The sequence below is a fragment of the Balaenoptera ricei genome, chromosome 12 (assembly GCF_028023285.1).
Source record: "Balaenoptera ricei isolate mBalRic1 chromosome 12, mBalRic1.hap2, whole genome shotgun sequence".
Classification (NCBI taxonomy): Eukaryota; Metazoa; Chordata; class Mammalia; order Artiodactyla; family Balaenopteridae; genus Balaenoptera; species Balaenoptera ricei.
Window position 1 is genome coordinate 51081864 of NC_082650.1, and position 19650 is coordinate 51101513.

Consider the following 19650-nt stretch of genomic DNA (forward strand, 5'->3'; position numbering starts at 1 on the left):
GGCATGCAAGGGTCAGTTGCATATTTTCCACTCCGGAATGGAACAAGAGCTAAAGGAAGAAATGTGAAAGTGATTAGGAATTTCTCTCATAACAGAAAGGTGAAGTTGAGGGTGGGGATCACCACTTACTCAACATGTAAATGTGTGGATCAAACTGCTGGATATGTTGAGATCCTTGCTCCTCAGCCACAAGCCTGAATTTGGTCTCTCCCTAAGCAGTGTTCCATCCCATGAAGGCAGGCTCCAGACCTAATTGCTCTGTATCTGGACAGCATCAGGTTTCCCCAGTTGTCAGAAAAGGATGAGTAGACTCTGATTAACTAGCAAACATATGCTCAAAGGCAGGCTTTTGTAAAACTGCCAAGATTAGATTAGTATTTAAAACATACACACACAAATACAAACCTGCACATACACATATAGAAGCAAAGAAGTCCATCTGAGTGACAAGAGAAATGCAAATCAAAACTGCAATGAGGTATCATCTCACACCAGTAAGAATGGGCATCATCAGAAAATCTACAGACAACAAATGCTGGAGAGGGTGTGGAGAAAAGGGAACCCTCTTGCACTGTTGGTGAGAATGTAAATTGATACAGCCACTATGGAGAACAGTATGGAGGTTCCTTAAAGAACTAAAAATAGAATTAACATATGACCCAGCAATCCCACTACTGGGCATATACCCCGAGAAAACCATAATTCAAAAAGACACATGCACCCCAATATTCATTGCAGCACTATTTACAATAGCCAGGTCATGGAAGCAATCTAAATGCCCATGGACAGATGAATGGATAAAGAAAATGTGGTACATATATACAATGGAATATAACTCAGCCATAAAAAGGAACGAAACTGGGTCATTTGTAGAGACATAGATGGATCTAGAGACTGTCATACGGAGTGAAGTAAGTCAGACAGAGAAAAACAAATATCGTATATTAACGCATATATGTGGAACCTAGAAAAATGGTACAGATGAACTGGTTTGTAGGGCAGAAATAGAGACACAGATGTAGAGAACAAATGTATGGACACCAAGGGGGGAAAGTGGCGGAGGCGGGGGCGGTGGTGGGGGGATGAATTGGGAGATTGGGATTGACATGTATATACTAATGTGTATAAAACAGATAACTAATAAGAACCTGCTGTATAAAAAATAAATAAAATAACATTCAAACAAAAAAAAAGAAAGAAAGGAAAAGAAAAACAATGACATCATGGCAGATAGATTATAAGGGAGAGAATTTAGAATGCAATTGCATTTGCATGGCCAGCAGTGATAGAAATTATTTTTTACTGGCCACTCATTCTACTGTTACATTATTTTTACTTTGACCCTCTCAAGGCTCACCTATCTACGTGGTCACTGTCCTCCAGCAGAGAGATTATAAAGACAGGAAGTGGATGGACCACCTTGTCCTCGTGTGATGCAAATTCAAAGTGAAGAGGCTTCAGATACAAATGGAACTCTTCAAAACCCACCTCCCACACCAAGTCCTTACAGAGACTAAAAGGGGGGGAGAAAAAAAAAAGCCAAGAACATTTGCTATTATTTTCCCCTAAAAGGAAAGTAAGTGGTAAGAAAACCAAACCATCTGAATAAGCACAAAAGCAAAAGTCAAAACAAAAGTAAGCCAAGTCCGGTGTGAAGTGAATGAGTCACAAAGGTTTTGAGTCTGCCCTAAGCTCTGACAGTTAAAGATAGTAGTTAAGGTAGGAGGAGATATGCTTGGGCACTTCCTCAACTCTCATTTCCTACAAGCTGGCTTCCGTCCTCAGAGCCCTCCTGAGGTCACCAATATTGCCCTCAATAGGAGGTTCACCATTTTTTCTCAGAGCTCCTCATGGCTGGCCTGTCTCCTCCTTGAGGAACATTTTTGTTCTCCTGGATCCAGGATCTCCATGCTTCTGCCTCTTGACCACTCTCTCTCAGTCTTCACTGGCTTCTCCTTTTTTTTTTTTTGAAATAGCCCTCCTCTACCACCCATGCCACATCACTGACCTTGTTGGAGACCCTGCAGGACCCCGTGCAGGTCACCCGGATGGCTCGGAAGGGCAGTGGCGCCAGTCGCATGTGCACAGCCCCTGCTAGACATTCCCCCGGGGTGTTGATGACATGGTTGTGGCTCTGGCGGACCACAAAGAGCTGCACCCACCCCATGCCAGGGCACTGGCTGAGCAGCCAAGCACCGCTGCCCCCGTCCCGCCACCGCTGCCGTCGCTACGTTCCAGCTTCTCCTCTTTATTTTCAAATCCTGGTGTTTCCTGGTATTCTAAACCCAATCCTCTTCTCATCTTCTCCATGCCCTCCTGAGGGAGTCTGTCATCCAACTCCAGACCCTAACCATCACCCCCTTGTGTAAGAACCTGTGACCCCCATCTCTGTCCTGCTTCAACTCTGAGCTCTACTCACACGTGTCCATGGCTTGCAGCCAAGATCCATTCAGATGTCGCTCTGGCATTTCAGCCTTCTATGTCTAGAATGTCTTCCCTTCCTCTCTTACCCCCATTCTAACACACTTCTTCATCTTGAGAAGTTGGTACATTAAGGCTGAGTTCAAATGGCACCTGTATTAGTTTGCTAGGCTGCTGTGAAACAGTACCATAAACTGGGGGGCTTAAACAACAGAAATTTGTCTCAGTTCTGGAGGACAGAAGTCCAAGATCAAAGTGTTGCAGGGTTGGTTCCTTCTGAGGGTTTTGAGTGAAGGAGCTGTTCTAGGCCTTTCTCAGCTAATAGATGGCCATCTTGTCCTTGTGGTTTCACACAGTATTCCTTCTGGGTATGTCTGTGTCCAAGCTACCTCTTCTTATAAGGACACCAGTCATATTAGATAAGAGCCTACTCTTCACTTTAACTTCATTTTAACTTGACTACCTCTGTAAAGACCCTATCTCCAAATAAAGTCACATTCTGAGGTACTAGGGGTTAGAGCTTGAACATACGAATTTTGGAGTTACACAATCATCCCTAGGCCATTTTCTATGGAACTTTCTCTGATTCACTTAGAAAGAGTGAAATACACTATTTCCTGTGCTCCCATGGTATTTTGTTCATATGACTAAAATATCATACTAAACTTTATTAGGGGGAACTTTTACATTGTGAACTCCCTGAGAACAAGGATCAGAAATTATGAGGAGGTAGTATCATAGCAGTTAATAATATCTGGGCTCATAGTTTGAATTCTGCTTCTATTACTTTCTAGTTATTTGATCTTAGGCAAATTACTTAATTTTTCTGAGCCTCTACCTTCCTGCTGGTAACATGTTTGTAAGCTATCATATCATAATATCATATCATAAGGACATCACAAAGCTATCATATCAAAAGAATATTCTGAGGAGTAAATGAACTAATACATGTAAAGTCCCCAGTACAGACCCTGGCCACACTAGGTCCTAGACAGTGGTTGATGGTTGATGATTGGACTCTTTGCGTCTACAGGGCCTCTCATGGGGACAGAACACAACAGAACTCATACATGTTTGCAACAAATCTTCAAGTTCCATATTTTTCCAGTTTGGGGAACATGTTCACTTAAATGTCTTACCATCATCTCACGCTCATATCTAAAACCGAACTCACTAAGTGTTCTCTCCTCCTGCCTGCTGAACCTTCTATACCTCTGCCAGACCTGGATGCTGTCTCTGACTCATTCTTTCCTTTCTTTAGGCCCTCCATTGCTTCTGCTCTGCTATTCAACTTCATTATATTTGAGAGCAAATACAGTCAGTATTCACTGAGTTCCCAGTGAGGGTCAGGCTTCATACCCCTGATAGGATACTATGGAAAACAACATGGAGAGAGCTTTTCCATTTAGGGAGCTTACACTAGCAGGAAAACCAACAAACCAATATTAAGCATCTAATTAAAAGGCAATGGCTGAATGAAGAGGAAGCCCGGGTGCTCGGAGGAGAACCCAGCCTAGCTGAGTGGTCAGAGAGGCATGTGGGGAGGCCTGAGTGAGAGGATAAACAATGGAGGGAGGGAGAAAGGGAGGTCATCATTTCAGCCATTTAGAAAGCTCATTCTGGCTACTCTGGGGGCACAGATGGGGCAAGGCTTGCAGGTAGGGGGACCCGTAGTCTGTTATCCTCCATCTGGATCCTCAGTCCCCCTACTGACCGTGCTAACTGTACACTCTCCAGACTCATCTCTATCAGCCTATGCCGGAGGGTCAAGAGTTCCAAAAGTTTGGAAAACATCTGTAGGAGCAGCATATGAGAATCTTGGCCTTTGTTCTGTCCTTCGTCTGCTGCAGACTTGAATGCAAGCAGGCCTACCTCCCCCATGAGGAAGGGATCGCCCATCACTTTAGCTGAAAACAGCTGAAAGAAAACAGAATACTTTAAAACACACACACACACACACACACACACACACACAAAGAAATTTGACATATTAAGAAAAATACATCAGCAGCATAGACTTTGGATCCAGAGTTCCAGGGCTCAAGCCCTAGCTCTGACACTTATAAGCTGTGAGATTTGGGGCAATTTACTCAATTTAGCTGTCTCTCAGTTTCCTCATCTGCAAAGTGGGGATAAGGATAATAACAGCACCTAATAGGAACTGATAGATCAAAACTGTATCATAGGGTTGTTGAGAGGGTTAAGTGAGTTAATATATGCAAAAGTGCTTGGTACAGAGCAAATAGCATTTGCTATTACCATTATCATAAATGTTTTAAGCCAAAATAAAGAGAGAAATGACAAAGATGACCTAAATAGAAATAGAAGTCTCTGATATATTTCAAGTATTTTAGTGGCCAATAATAATAATAATATTAATAATTTCTTATAAACTCTAATTGACGTTTAAAAAATTTCAAGTAGGGCTTCCCTGGTGGCGCAGTGGTTGAGAATCTGCCTGCCAATGCAGGGGACACGGGTTCGAGCCCTGGTCTGGGAAGATTCCACATGCCGCAGAGCAACTAGGCCCGTGGGCCACAACTACTGAGCCTGCGCGTCTGGAGCTTGTGCTCCACAACAAGAGAGGCCGCGATAGTGAGAGGCCCGCGCACCGCAATGAAGAGTGGCCTCCACTTGCCACAACTAGAGAAAGCCCTCGCACAGAAACGAAGACCCAACACAGCCAAAAATAAATATAAATAAATAAAAATTAAAAAATAAAAAGAATGATACTGTGGGAGCAGAATTAAAAAAAAAAATTTCAAGTATTTTCACGTATATTAACTCATTTTTATTTTCACAAGATACCCATGATTTAGGCATCACAGATACTATTATTTCCATTTTACCAGTGAGGGGTCGGAAGCAACACTGAAATTTTCTAAGGTCATACAACAGTACCAAGAATAAACTTAGGTTTCCCAGCTCCAAGCTGTAGTTTTACAGTATACCAAACTGCCTCTGCAGTGCTCCTCCACTCAGAGTCAGCCCTCGGTGATCTGTGAAGTAACCACATTGTTCTTTAATGTCCTTCTGCCTTGGTCACCTCCTCTGCTCTGACATTTTTGCTACCCTCTAATATACCACTCCCAGCAAGGACCCAGTTTGGAGACCCCCTAGTCTGCCTTGCCTGGTTTGGCTTCCCAAGGGTAGATCCACTTATCTACCAAAGTCCTTGCCTACTCAAAGATGCAATTTCTAGACAATTGAAGTCTTTCAAAGTGATAAAGAGATTTATTAAACTAATTTCCTGCTTGTCTTCTGAGGGCAATACCTGCCCCATTTTCTGTCCCAATACAGAAGATTAATCTGAATATTTATCATTTCTAGGTCCCAATTTGAACACATTTCAAAAATAATAACAATTAAAATTGTGTGGGGAATTCCCTGGTGGTCCAGTGGTTAGGACTTGGCACTTTCACTGCCAAGGGCCTGGATTCAATTCCTGGTCGGGGAACTAAGATCCCGCAAGCCACGCAGTGCGGCCAAAAATATAAAATAAAATAAAATAAAGTGTGGGATCAATGAGAGACTGGATAGTTACCCCATATATTTACTACGATTTATAGGAGAACTAAAAATACATTTAAAAAAAAATCTGGTACCATAATACAATGTGAAAATAATCCTCAATAAATGGTAGTAGGATACATGGCTGGTAATTTGGGGAAAAATTCTATTTTGAGCCATACCTTACACCACACACACACTCATATACACACACATACATGCACACACACTCCAGGTGGAACACTCAAAGGAGTTAAATATTTTTGAAATAAGATAAAACTTTAAGCAATTAGAATAAAATAAGATAAAATATGAAACATCTGGAGGAATTTTTGCTTTCTGGATTTAGGAGGATAGAAGAAATTGCAAAAGAAAAGAAAAATAGATTTGACTACATGAAAATAAGTTTCTGTTAAAAAATAAAAAGACAACTTGGGGAAAATATTTGCAGAAAATATGATGGACAAAAGGGTTAAAGTTTTTTTTTTTTTTAAAGAAGAGCTCATGTAAGTGGATAGGAATGACATTAGGATTCCAAGAGATAAATAAACTAAGGGAAAGAACAGAAAATTCATAAAAAATACAACTAATAACAAGACATTTGGAAGAATATTTAATCTCAACAAATAGCAAGGAAAGAAAATCAGCAGTGTAATGCCACCTTTATATATAATATGTCTATATTAGCACAGACATTACATGCTTATACCTAACATTGTAGGGTATAGCAGAACTGGTACTCTTATACACTATCAGTGGTATTATAGTTTGGCATGACTCTTCTGGAAAGTGATCTGCCAACATATATCAAAAGACTTCAGTTTTGTTTCAGCAAATCCACTTCTGTAATCTATCCAAAGGAATTGATTCAAAATACGGAAATATCTGTGAGCATGGAGATGTACCTTATAGCATTTTTAATAATAATGAAAAATTGGAAACTACTTGAATGCCCATTGATGGTTGGATAAGTTATGATTCACCACTTAGGGGAATTATGTGGTTGTAAAGTGAGTGAGTATAAAGACTATTAGCAATATGGAAGAATATATAATATGATGTTAACTGAGAAAAACAGGAGATAGTGTATGAAGGATATGATTAGAAAGAACTATGTAAAACGTATATGAAGAATACTTGAATTCAGAAAAATAATGATTACAAATGCATTTGAGTGGTTATATTTAGAGTAATTTTCTGTTTTCCTCTTTTGCTACAATTCTAAATTTTACTTTCCATTAACTCAAAATTAATTTAAAAGAAAATAAAACTTTAGTTTGGGCAGGAGGAGATAGGAGGCTGAGGCAGACCTGTGGAACAAATATTTTTGGCAGCTGGGGCCCTTGAAAGTTCCTTCATCTTAACAGCAAGTACTCACCCAGAGTAAAGTCAAATTAGAAACCCAGGCTCAACTGTGATAGCCTTAATAGAAAAAGAAAAGAATTAAAATCCAATTACAAACACCATGTAAATCACTGGGACACAGTTTGAACCATAGTGCATTAGAGCTGGAAGGGGCTTTAGTGATCATTGAGCTCACTTCTACCCTCTTCCCCTCAAATACACAAACATTATGTTAAAAAATAGGAAAGTAAGGCTCAGAGTCACACAGCAAGTTAATGGCAGGACTGAACTTGAGTCCAAGTCACTGACTCCTCACTCAGTGCTGTCTCTCCTCTACCAGATCTCAGCTCAGGACAAAAGAGTACATTTTAGGAAGAATCTTAGAAAGAAAAAAATTTAATTAAAAAAATATTAAAAAAATATAAATAATAAACCAGAAAATATTCTCCCCATACCTGGTACATCTCCCTTTAAATTATAACTGTAGCAGCATCCTGATAAACTAGAAACTTTGACCAATAATGAAAAAAAATAAAAATAAAAATGTTGGCAAGCCCTAGGACTATGATCTGCCCCTGGCCAAATAGAGGGGAATAGAGCCAAACATAAAAACAAAGCTAAGTAGTAACATCTGGGAGGAAACATTCTCTTTGCCAAGGACCCACCTATCCCTTTCAGAGAACCTACGTCTTTTTGGAGCTGTGCGCTGTACCAGGACTTGGGCTTGGCCGGAGTGAGCCACACATCCAGGGCCAGCCGCAGCACGTGTCTCTCTAGCAAGGTGAGGGCACTGGCTGATGTGGGCGTGCTGGTGTGGCAGGCCTCCCTGAGGAGGTGCTCAAGGGCTCTGGGGATGCGTAAAGCCAGGCCCAGGGAAGGGTGGAACTCCAGCAGATAAATGTTTGTCAAAGCTGGGCTTAATGAAGAGAAACAATTAATGACGATTTTACACTGTGAAGAACTTAATGTTTCCACAGGTATTTGGATTTTATATTTTTCAAGACCAATAAAACACTCTTATAATCCAGGGCATTATAAAAAATTGGAAGCTCAATGGGGCCTCAGAGGCTGTCCAGGGAGCCCATCAATTTACACAACGTGCTTTTTGCTTTAATGTGAACCTTTTTAAAATCGGAAGACATAGTTTACTCTAAAAGCCAAAAAGAATAAGATTCATTGTAAGTCAAATCATTATGCTGTACACCTTAAATGTATACAGTGCTGTATATCAATTATATCTCAATAAAATTGAAAAAAAGGATTCTAAAATTGTATATGGCAAACCTGTCAACATTTCAGTAATCAATATTTAGCCAAATATTTGAAAACAAAATAACTTAAAATAAAAGTATCTAAATATTAAACAAATACTTTCCATGACTATTTCTATTTTTCAAACGATTCTTTATCCATTTTTTTCCCCCAAAATGATAATGGATGAACACGATTTTTAAGTTCTGTACACAACTGCTGGAATCATTCATGTTTGCCATAAAAATGTTATATTTTATGAATGAATGAGGCCAGAAATAATAAAACACTTTCCTGTGGGTTATTCCTTTGGAAATAAAGGATATAGCACCAGTCAAGTCAAGGGCCTTTCTATATCTAAATACTTCTTTTTTAAACCCATGCAAATGGGATTCTTCTTAGTCCTAGATCTTAGAAAATACAATCCTAAGTCTGGAAAGGAATCTCATCAAGTAAATATCATTTGCTTTTGAGACACTCTGATGGGTTTTAGTATCCATATAGTCCTAGCATGTTCTGTCAAAAACCACTTCCTGAACAGATGTCTCAAACTTACTATAGTTAAAAAATCAGTCCTGAGAAAGGTCTTTGGAGAAAATGCAGTCTTGTGCCTGGAGCTCCCAGGGTTCTTTCTCAAGAGAAAGGAAGAAAAGGTTAGAACTTCAGCTATGAAATCCCATGGCACCCTACCCATGGGATGCCTGTCCATGAAATGATGGACCAAGATGACATCACAGCCCATTGTGGCAATCTCTTACTCCAAGTCTGCCTGTACTGCTAGACTATACACTTCACAGGAGCATAGGGCCATGCCTGCATTGTTCATTCTGTGTCCTCAGCTCCTAGCACACTGCCTGGTACATGTAGATGCTCAAAAATATTTGTTGAATGTTGAAAGGAGCTGGACAATTTCTCCACCCATTTAGAGCAACAGAGAGGTTGTGATCTTGGGTTACACAGACCAACTTGGAGCTTGTCACCAGCTTCTTGGTTCCTCTATACCCTTGAAGCCTGGAAGGAATGGTGAGGTGGTATCACACCACATATCAAGGGGGTGACTTCATGTACTCTCTCTGAGTGATCTCAGGAAATTTAATCTGCTCCTTAAAGGGGTGAAGGTGGTATCACAAGATGAGTCTGCAGAAACCTTTTTGTTGACACTTGCTAGAATAAGGAAATTCCTTTTTGAGAAATTTAAAGCACATCCGTGTTTCATATATGTTGGCTTGTGTGGCACCTCTGATAAATCCTATGACAGCATTTCAAGAGCAACTGGGGTTTTTTAGGACTCCTCAAGGGAATGAAGATTCTGCACCCAGTGGTGTAAGTTTAAATTCTAGCCTCCTATTCTTTATTTACAAAGTAAACAGATATTGAGTATGCAAAGGAATCCCTCTTCTGTGACTTTTATATTTACTTCTCTCAGCTCCAAATACTTGAGAGGTGCTTTGTAGAATAGTATTAGGCTTAACATCATACCCTTAAATTATCCAGAAATTAAATATAAAATGTCTAAAGACAACACCAACTTACCAGCTATTGGTTGATGGAAATGAGTTGTCTGCAAATTATGTTAAGGGGAAGTCCAAATGTATTGCTAGCATCTGGATGGCCTTCACGCCAAAGCCTCTGGACATACTCTCACTGACACTCTATCTAGAAATATCACATAAAAGTTAAAATTAGAAAAGTCAAACTTTCCCATGGATGTGAGTTATGAGCCTTGGCATGATAAGAACAGAACATCAGCCCTTTGCATCTCTTCATTATTTGACTAATTTTCACCCAGACATGGGTTTTAAGGATTCACTCACAAAGAGACATGCTTGTCTTTAGTCTGAGCCGAGGGTCAGCCAGGGAAAGCAAAGGCAACCAGCTTCAGGTGATCTTAAGAGGCACGAGAAAACTTCTTTCTGTCAAATAATTGACTACAAGGAAAAAATTCTAAGCAGGCCTAAGGTAACTGTACTGCAACAATCGCTATCTCCTAGCTTTTCCCCAGAGGACATAGACTGTGATCATTTCCTGTAGTGTCCTAGAAATAATTGCAACCTTTTAAAAAATAAATATAATTTTACACTTTAATGTCTTACAAGGGGGTAGGTTTCACCCTTCTTTCGCTATAAACTCTGTGACTGAATGAAAACAGGTTGTCAATTCTTTGGTATCATTAAATGTAATTAGGATTGGAAACCTCCCTTTAAGATTGTAGTCATGCTTGGAATTCAACAATGCAAATAAGCTTACAAATAAACATCGTGTACATGCTGCCCTAGAAAACCCAGATTCTGGGCTGGGACTGAAAGGAAAACATGACTTTCAGTTCTGGCCTGTGTTTTTCATCCTCTTCTCACATGGAATCTTCTAAAACCCAAATATACTCACGTGAGGATGCCCCTCACCAGCTGCAGGTGAAGCCTCAGGCAGGTGCATTCCTCTCGGTAGGCCTTAATGAAGTAAGGGTAGCTGAGATCAAACCTTGGGCACCTGTGTATGACGTCAGTGATGGCTTGTGCTAAGGCAAACCTCTCCTCTGGGTCCAACGCATGCTGGTAGGCTTCAGAGTAACTGCCAAGAAGTTTCAAATAAGGTTGATAGTCAGGGAACAGGGCCCAGCAGAGAGAGGTGAGCCTCCACCCATTCCATGCTTTGGAAAGACCCCCACCTGCTCCCCCAACAGGAGAGAGACAGCTCTGAACCTCTGGGTACCGGGCCAGGGTGGGCAGCTGCCGCACCAGTGCGACACAGACCAAGCTAGGGAGGGTGAGGGACAAAGCACTCGTTTCACCTCTGTCCCCTCTTCCTCTGCTCTCCACAAATAAAGGGGGGGGTAATATAATGAATAATATAACATCTAATAATTATAAGCTCCAATGAGACAGTGCATTCAATGTCACTTCATCAAATCCATTTATCTCCAACACCTTTTTCCACAGACCCACTCTCCCTCCCCCATTTTACTCTATCACCAAAGGTGAGCAGGTGGCCTCTACCCCTCTTCTACATCCTCAGTCCCATTTATGATCCTTTCGCTTTAACAGTTTGCCGGAAGTTTCACCTATGTAGAAATGGTGGGGGAGGGGGTTAGAGTGGCAAGCTGAGGATGAAAGTCCCCTCTAGCTATAAAGACATTTATCCCAGATCAGACTTCACTAGGAAAGGCCTACGTACAGAACTCTCAAGAGCATCGAGGGAACTTTTGTTTTAGTGGCGTTCACAAGTCTTTTCTAAAAACTGAAGAAAGCTTCCATGCACTAACTGTTGAAGAGGGTTCTTAGTGTGGGAATTCAGAAAGAGATGTTCTTTATTGTGTTTTTACATTTGTTTATGCACTTAAGGAATTTCTGTTCTGTGTGTAAATTCTATTTGCGTGTAATTAGTCATGGTGCTAATCAGAAAAAGCTCTTCAGAGATCACTGGGCTGGAATCCCAAACAGGGACCTAAGGGCCAATATGTAAGTAGTTCTGAAGAATGTAATTACTGTCTTAGGGTTGTTTTAAAACTTTCATAGGCCTTAGACTCACTTACTTTTGGAGACCCTGACCCACATTATATCACATACATTAAAACTCACATCCCAATCAATTATTTTCTGTAAAAATGTTACATGATATTTATAATTTTGCTTTTCAAATTATTTGGCTATGAGCAATACATTTCATTAATGATTGGCTATGATTTCTGGGTAGTATGTACTTGAGAATTCTTATGAAGTGAGAAAATCTGATCTATAAATTGTTTTCAAATGTAATGAGATGTTTACAAGTGCTCAGTTAAAGTTTTAACATTTTATGGACATGTCATTTAAGCATTTATTGATAACTATTTTGTATTTTCTTTTTGGATTTCCGAGTAATGCATGTTTTTTCTCTCAGATCTCACGTATTTCCAATGGCCCCTGAAAAGCTCTTAGATCCTAAACACCACGTCTATATTACCTGATGGATAAATCAACTATAACTGAAAGCTTCTGAACTTTTACTCCCAATGGTCTCACAACAGAACAGATCCCTTTCCTCTGCCGATCTAATCCAACATCCCCCCAAGAGTTTCAGCTCAACATGTCCCTCCCCAGTCTTCTCTGACCCACTCCTCTAATGGAGGTTTCACGCTTCTGAAAGGCCTCAGCTCCCAGGGTAGCTGTATCACCAAAGACACAGGTGTGCCCAGTGTGCGCATTTAAATGACAGCAAGGAGTGGATTGTTGAGCCTGCAATTTCTACCCACCCGACAGCCTAGCACACGCTGAGATGCATTAGAGAAAGAGCATTTTTTGTTTCCTTGGGTGTTGGTCTTTCCTGGTAGTTTGAGGCCAGGAAACCAGCCCACTTCTTAACAAACTACGGAATTTCCTAAAAGGAGATAAAGAGCCCCTTTCATTGTGTGGAGCCCATAGCTAAGAATGCAAGACGAGAAAGAACTGAGAGGGTGTAAGCACTACTTGAATATAGGTGGCAACAGCGCAGCGGGGAGTAAAGGAACCAAGTGGCAGGAAAAGCCAGGAGTGTCTGCACCTTGCAATAACAACTCCTGAGGCTCCCAAGGAGGTAAACACTTGAGAATCAATAGCAGACTAGGAATCAAATACTGCCTTAGTAATAGAAGTCCAATGTCTGAGGGCTTCAATGCTAAGGCTCAAGCAGGGAGAGCCTGGGACACTTTATTTAGCATCCAGTTTTGCAGGATGCCCTTTGGGAAACATTGGTCCAAGGGGCCTTGGGTCAACCTTAGTATAAAAAGGATAACACCAGAAGAGGCTAAAAGCTTAGGACACAGAATGTGCTCCACAGGTTAAAAACTCACACGGCTCAGACTGTGAAATGAAGGAAGGTGCAGCTGCCTTGCCTTTAAGTGAACCCCAGGGAAAATGAAATAAGCAGGGTGATCTAAATGACCTCATCCCATCCACAGGGCTCTACTCTAGAATAGCATTCAGTTATTAAATAGCAGAAGACAAAGCAGAAACGAAGGAGTGATGGGGTAAGAAGGGTGCCACTCAATAGCCTAGGGGAAGATTAGAAAAGAAACAATAACTTCCCTAAATCATTCTGGACTAATTTAAACCTTTTGGCTGGGCCAGGGCAATCCCAGGAGCTGGTTTATAGTATTTGTATTGCCTTGACCTGTTTTTGTACAATAAGCCCTATTGTTTGGTTATTTGGGAGGGGAAGTTTGTGGTAAGGGTTCTTGCTGGCGATTCCAATCTGGTGATACCAGGTTGCAGAGGCTGGTGCTAAATTGCCACTATCACTTTGTTGTTGGTAGGATTACCAGATTTAACAAATAAAAATCAGGTCGTCTAGTTAAATTTGAATTGCTGATAAACAACCAATACTTTTTCAGTATGTCCCCAATATTGTCATATTTTACCTGGCAACCCTAGCTGTTGAGAAGGAAAATGTGGCTCTTTTTAAATTGACAAGCCTTTTTCAAGCTTTGCCCTCCACCTTGAAAAGCTCTCAGATGGCTCTTTGCATAATTTTATTATGAATTCTTTCTCAGCAGGGGTAGGACGGTGATCTTTCTGCCTCACAGTTGCTATTTATTATCTGTTTGCTAACTGGCCCATTTCCATTTAAACTCTGGGCTGGTATTTGTCTAAGAAGTCTTCCTAGCCTGCCAAATGCCACCTGTGTATGTCAAGGGCCAACTCTCAGGCAAAATAATATGTGGTGCACACTGACGGTAGGCATCAAATATTGGAGAAAATAGAAGAATGAATAATCTCAAACCGTACTGTGTTTATATTTTTTACCTCAGCCTTTTTTTATTTCTTGGACTTAAAAAACTTTTAAAAACAGTATTTTAGGTCAAATGAAAGTGCAAAACAGAAAATCAGTGTCAGACACATCTTGTCACAGAATTTTTGGCCTTTTTTTAGTGCTCTAAACACTAATTCAAATTACCCTGAAAATGTGTCCTCTGGTGGCTGTGGAGAGAATTAGCAGTTGGTATAAATGTCAGGAACTGGCACAGCAGATGCCCAGCTTCTGAGTCTCTTAATCCACCTAAATTCACACCAGCTCTATTTTTATGAGCCTTTTACATAATATGGCTACTTTAAGGATTTAAGACAAGCCAATGTGTTTGAACAATTCTTGACTTTAGTGATTCCAATATAGTTAACAATAAAAAACAGCTGAGGACACTTGGCAGTAGAATCAGTACTGGGGGAAATCAATTGTACTTTAGATAAAAATCTGGTTTATCCATTAAAATTAGGCCCTTTCGACAATTTCTGATTTCGAAAGCCACATTTTCCAGTTTTTGGCACAGAGAGCTCAGTTTCCATAGGGAACACATTCTCGGGGTAGAAATGAGGGAGATATTTTCAATGATTGTTTTAAGTTAAAATAATTTCACGTACCACAGAAGAAACCAGTGGACAGCCCTGGTAGCTTAGCACAGAATGAACCCTAGGCCAAAGTAAGGAGAAATTTATTTGTTTTTTATTACTCTGCCTTTCTATTCTTCTCTGCCGTTGAGTCCTGCCTGGGGCCTCCATAAAAGGCCTAGAAGAACTGAAAGTGGAGGTGGGGAGAGTACAGAAAAGGGGGGCTGCTTAAAACTCATGTCTGGCCCAATAAACTTGTCAAGTTTGAGGATTCTGTATTACTTTACGTTTAATGCAGCCTCTCCAGTTTCTACACTGAGTCTAAAACTCCCATTTACTCAGCTGATCACAGTAAGGTTCTGTTTGGCAGATCAAGTTTGCAGATGCAAACTCTAGAAGCCAGTTGTCTTTGAAAAGAGGAACAATTTTCAAGGCCAAGCCTTGCACCCTTTAAGTCCAGCCAGTTGTTTTCAAAAGTGGGTGACCTACATCTCCATGAGTAACAGACCAGAGCGTAGATGAAATGGTAAACCCTCTACTCTACTAGAAAAACAATTCAAAGAAAACATTTCCACTTCCTCATCCTCTGACCACATCACAACGCACTGTAACTGGCTTCCATCTCTGCTACTCTTTTGAGAGAGTCCTACAAAGCTGGCAATGACTGCCTGATGGCAGACCCCACTGTCTGGTTTTTAGGACTCACCTTTCTTGATGTTTCACGTCCACACGGGAAACCATCCTCTCCTAATTAAAATGTTTTTTTCCTGTGGGCTTTCCTAACACTATCCCTTTCTTTTTTTCTGCAGTCTCTTTGGCTCCTCCTTCTTGTTCCTCTCATGGATTCTTGTTCCATGACCTTCCATTTAAATGTAAGTGTTCCCAGGAACCCACTTCAGGCATCTCTGGCTTTTCCTAGTCATTTCGATTCATTACTATGGTTCAACTTCCACATTCATACTTCAGCTCATACCTGCTCCTGAGCTTCAAACCTACAGCTCCCTCAAAACATTCACACCTGGGTTTTCGCAAACTCTCCTCACATACCTTGTGTCCTAGACTCAATGTTACCTTCCCCTCTAAAGAGGCCCCTCCTCTTTCATTCTGTTTCAGTTAACACAGTCTCCTCCCTGAGCCCAAGGAAGTCATTTTAATTCCACCCTCATTCTCTCACTCCAACATCCAGTCTTCATATCCTCTTATTTCCATTCTGGAAATCCTTGCCCAACTGCTCTCACCCACCCACATGTGGCATACCCTTCTAAAGGCCATAATAAGGTCAGTCAGTTTGTCTGTGTTTAGCAAAGTGAGGCTTGTCCCTGACAGGACAATGAACATGAATGGAATCATCATTCGCTCTCAATAAAAGCATACATATTATAAAAGGGCCTGAATTATACAGCCCTCTAACAAATTGCCCTTAAGATAAAGTCATATCCTTCACATTTTATTTTTTGTAACAAAGAACCACAGTAAAGAACGTAAAATTTATTACTCACATCCTTACAACTAGCTAAGGTTATTTAAATAATTATTCATTTTATTGAGAGCTGCCCTAAAAGACCCACTGGGTTTAAAAAAATATATTGGGGTTTATAAGAATATTGAATAGATGTTTTGTTTTCTAGGCAAAAATACCTGGCGCTTGTTTTCTAGAAGAGTTGCTTCCCAAGTCCACATGTCATACAGCACAGCAAATCTGTCCACACCTGCATGGGCCCATCCCCAGTCCTGGTCAATATTTGACTCGCTGCCCTCTTTGTGACCTGGTAGAGAAATGGATGAAAATGACCAGAGACAGGCCTCTCTATGAAGCTATTCCTAGTAGAAATGGACCCCTCAGATTGTCAGCTCCCTCTCAGGAAGGAAAACACTGAATGGGTAACTGGGATTCCTCAGAGTCGGTTAAAGAGCCATGGGCAAGACCAGGCGCTAAGTTCATACTTGCTGACTTTTAAATCAACAGAGGTTTTTGTTTTTACTTTTAGTTTTAAAAGACTAATTTTAGAAATATAACCAAAATTCAGTTAACATGAAATATTTACTAAAATGTCTGCAAACCTGTAATTTAAAGGCAAAACACACATTTCTCCTTCGGTAAAAACAGGTCCCTGGTGGTTTAACAACAAACTCAGTTTAACCTGCTGTATCAACTGATGCCAGCCAAGTCAAAATTTTTCAGGGAAATTTCTAAGATATTCCTTAATTATGTTAATTACTAACTTAAATCAGTAAGTGTAATCATTGCCATTATTCAGCTAAAATATTTTCCCACTATAGTACTGTAAGTTTTCACTGTCGACATCATTATTGCTTAAAATTTTAAGTGGTCTATTTCATAATAAAATATTAAAGAGAAAGAGATTTTCAGGTTTAATAACTATCAAGTACATGGTGCGTACTTGAACAAGAGAAAGCCTTTGGTCAGGAATTTCTATAGCAGCAGTTGGGAAATCATTTTACAATGGATGACCGTATACTCACTAGCTCAGCGAGAGATGCTCATGTGACTAAGTATTTCAATCAAAGTAAGTTCTTAGCAGATGGAAATAGTCGAATCGTAGTGTAAACTAACATCAGCAAAAATGATGCATTAGTATGTAGGATGACCAGTAGAGATAAAAGCTAAGAGCTGAAATTAAATGCCCTGGAATGTTGGATGCCGGCACCGCATCCCATGATTCAGATCCCAAATGGTCTGTGGCAAAGACAGAACAAAGAATTCAATCTAATACAAAATTAATTCTGTCTGGGATCTGAAAGGTTAACTGTCAAACATTCTTAGAGCAGCCTTTTATAACAATATGAACATGAATTATCCTTAATTAAAGTCTACATATATTACAAAATAGCACAAACTCTTGCTAAATTTCCCTCCAGGTGTTGCAGTGTGTCTAGAAACTCTAAGTTCTTTCCAAATGCAATGTTAATGCAGTCATATTATTCCAATAGGAATATTCTTACCTCATCTATTTCTAAAATTGGATAAATTTGAGTGATGCCAAAAGGAAGAGAGAATACAGATTACGGGTTATTTGATTACCCTGACTAATGATTTCTCCCCCTGGGGCTTGTCTGGCATTTTCCTACCCAGGGCTTTTTGCATCCTGGTGGTTTTCTGTTAGGAACTCAGGAATATCTCTGCTTCTAACTGCAGTTTCCCCAAGGTCAATCACCTTTTTTGTCACTTAGAAAAAAAATCATTAATTTCCCTCAGGGCCCTGCACCCAGTGGGTAAGGCAGAAATGCCACTGGGCAACAAGTAGAGTCTAAACAACAGTAAGAACTATAACCAAGTTACAGTCTCCAACAAATGGGGGACCTGAGCTGGAAACAAAACTGTATCTTTTCTAAAATGGTGTGTGTTGAGGAGGTGTATGTGCTTATTGAATTTTCAGATACTATTGTATATGCCTATATATTTTGAGGTGGGAGGTGTTAAATAGAGCCCTTAGTGGTTTTTGTCTGTTTGGTTGGTTGATTTGAAAAAATCTGACTTCTGACCTTTTTCTTTCTCAGTGTAATGGCTGGCCACAAGCAGCAGTTCTGTCTCTAGTTCCTTCAGATCATTCAAGGCTTCATCATACATGACATACCCTCCTTGCTGGTCCTGGGTGTGGACGTAACCAGCATCCATGCTGTAGTAGTCATCCTGGTTCTCCACTTCCAAGAACTCCGTGAATTGGACACTTTAGACCTGGGAAAGAAAGCCAAGCCTGGAAGTTACCAGAAGAGGGAGAGCTATATTTTGCCAGCCCAAACGGACAAAACAGCAGGCTTCTGTTCCCACACAGTGGGCTGTCAGCATGCAGCTATAGACATGATGAATGTATTAAGAGCTATATGTAGAGAAAAAAGATATTAGCAAAGAATGTCAGGGAAGCGTAGTTCCTTAGATAGATAACTAAATTTTATGATTAACTCAGGATTATCTGGAAAAAGGTAGACAACAGAGCCAAGTGCTAAAGGTGGTCTCTGAAGCCAGAGTGCCTGTGTTCAGGTCTTGGCTCTGCCAGGATCTCACCTTAGGCAAGTCACGCAGCTACTCTTAGCCTCCATTTCCTCATCTGTAACATGGGCACAGTGGAGACACTACAATGGTTGTTGTAGGGAGTATATGACACCATGAATATGAGACCCTTGAGATCTATAAACATTAGCTGTTAAAGATATTTTTCTTTTAATCTTATAAATACTTCTAAAATGCATTAACACAATCTCATGTCTTAGTAATATACTGGGTTGAATGTGTCCCCCCAAAATTCATGTCCAATTGAAACATGTGAATGTGGCCTTATTTGGAAATACAGTCTTTGCAGACGTACACAAATTAAGACGAGGTCATACTGGATTAAGGTGAGCTCCAATCCAATGACTGGTGTTCTTATAAAAAGAGGAAATTTGGAGACAGATACATAGGGGAGAAGGCCACGTGAAGGCAGAGGCAGAGATTGGAGTGATGCATCTACAAGCCAAGGAACACCAAGGATTGCTGGCAACTACCAGAAGCCAGAAGAGGCAAGGAGGATTTTCCCCTGGAGCCTTCAGAGACAGCATGGCCCTGCTGACACCTTGGTTTTGGACTTGTAGTCTCCAGAATTGTCAGAGAATAAACTTCTCTCCCAGTTGTTGTGAGCCACTCACTTTGTGGTACTTTGTTATGGCAGCCCTAGGAAACTCATATAAGTAATTTGAGTATTCCAATCATAATTTTATTTTTTAGATGACCAAGGGCCTATTGCTTCCTGAGAATCATTATTCTAATAATAATTCTCATAATTTCAAACTT

At 40.4% G+C, this 19650-nt stretch overlaps 1 protein-coding gene and 1 pseudogene across 2 annotated transcripts in view; both read right to left on the reverse strand.

Annotated features, from left to right (window-relative positions):
* Positions 1-10: 10 nt before the first annotated feature.
* Positions 11-18498, reverse strand: LOC132376088 (uncharacterized; annotated as a pseudogene).
* LOC132375998 (putative uncharacterized protein C6orf183) overlaps positions 11008-19650 on the reverse strand; it is a 74855-nt gene continuing 66212 nt past the window's right edge. For both annotated transcript variants that reach the window (XM_059941446.1, XM_059941445.1), the window contains 3 exons: positions 18458-18558; positions 16500-16627; positions 11008-11094 (listed from right to left, as the gene is read on the reverse strand). In XM_059941446.1, the coding sequence (XP_059797429.1) occupies positions 18553-18558 (6 nt within the window). In that variant the 3' untranslated portion in view covers positions 11008-11094; positions 16500-16627; positions 18458-18552. The remainder of the gene's footprint in view (positions 11095-16499; positions 16628-18457; positions 18559-19650) is intronic.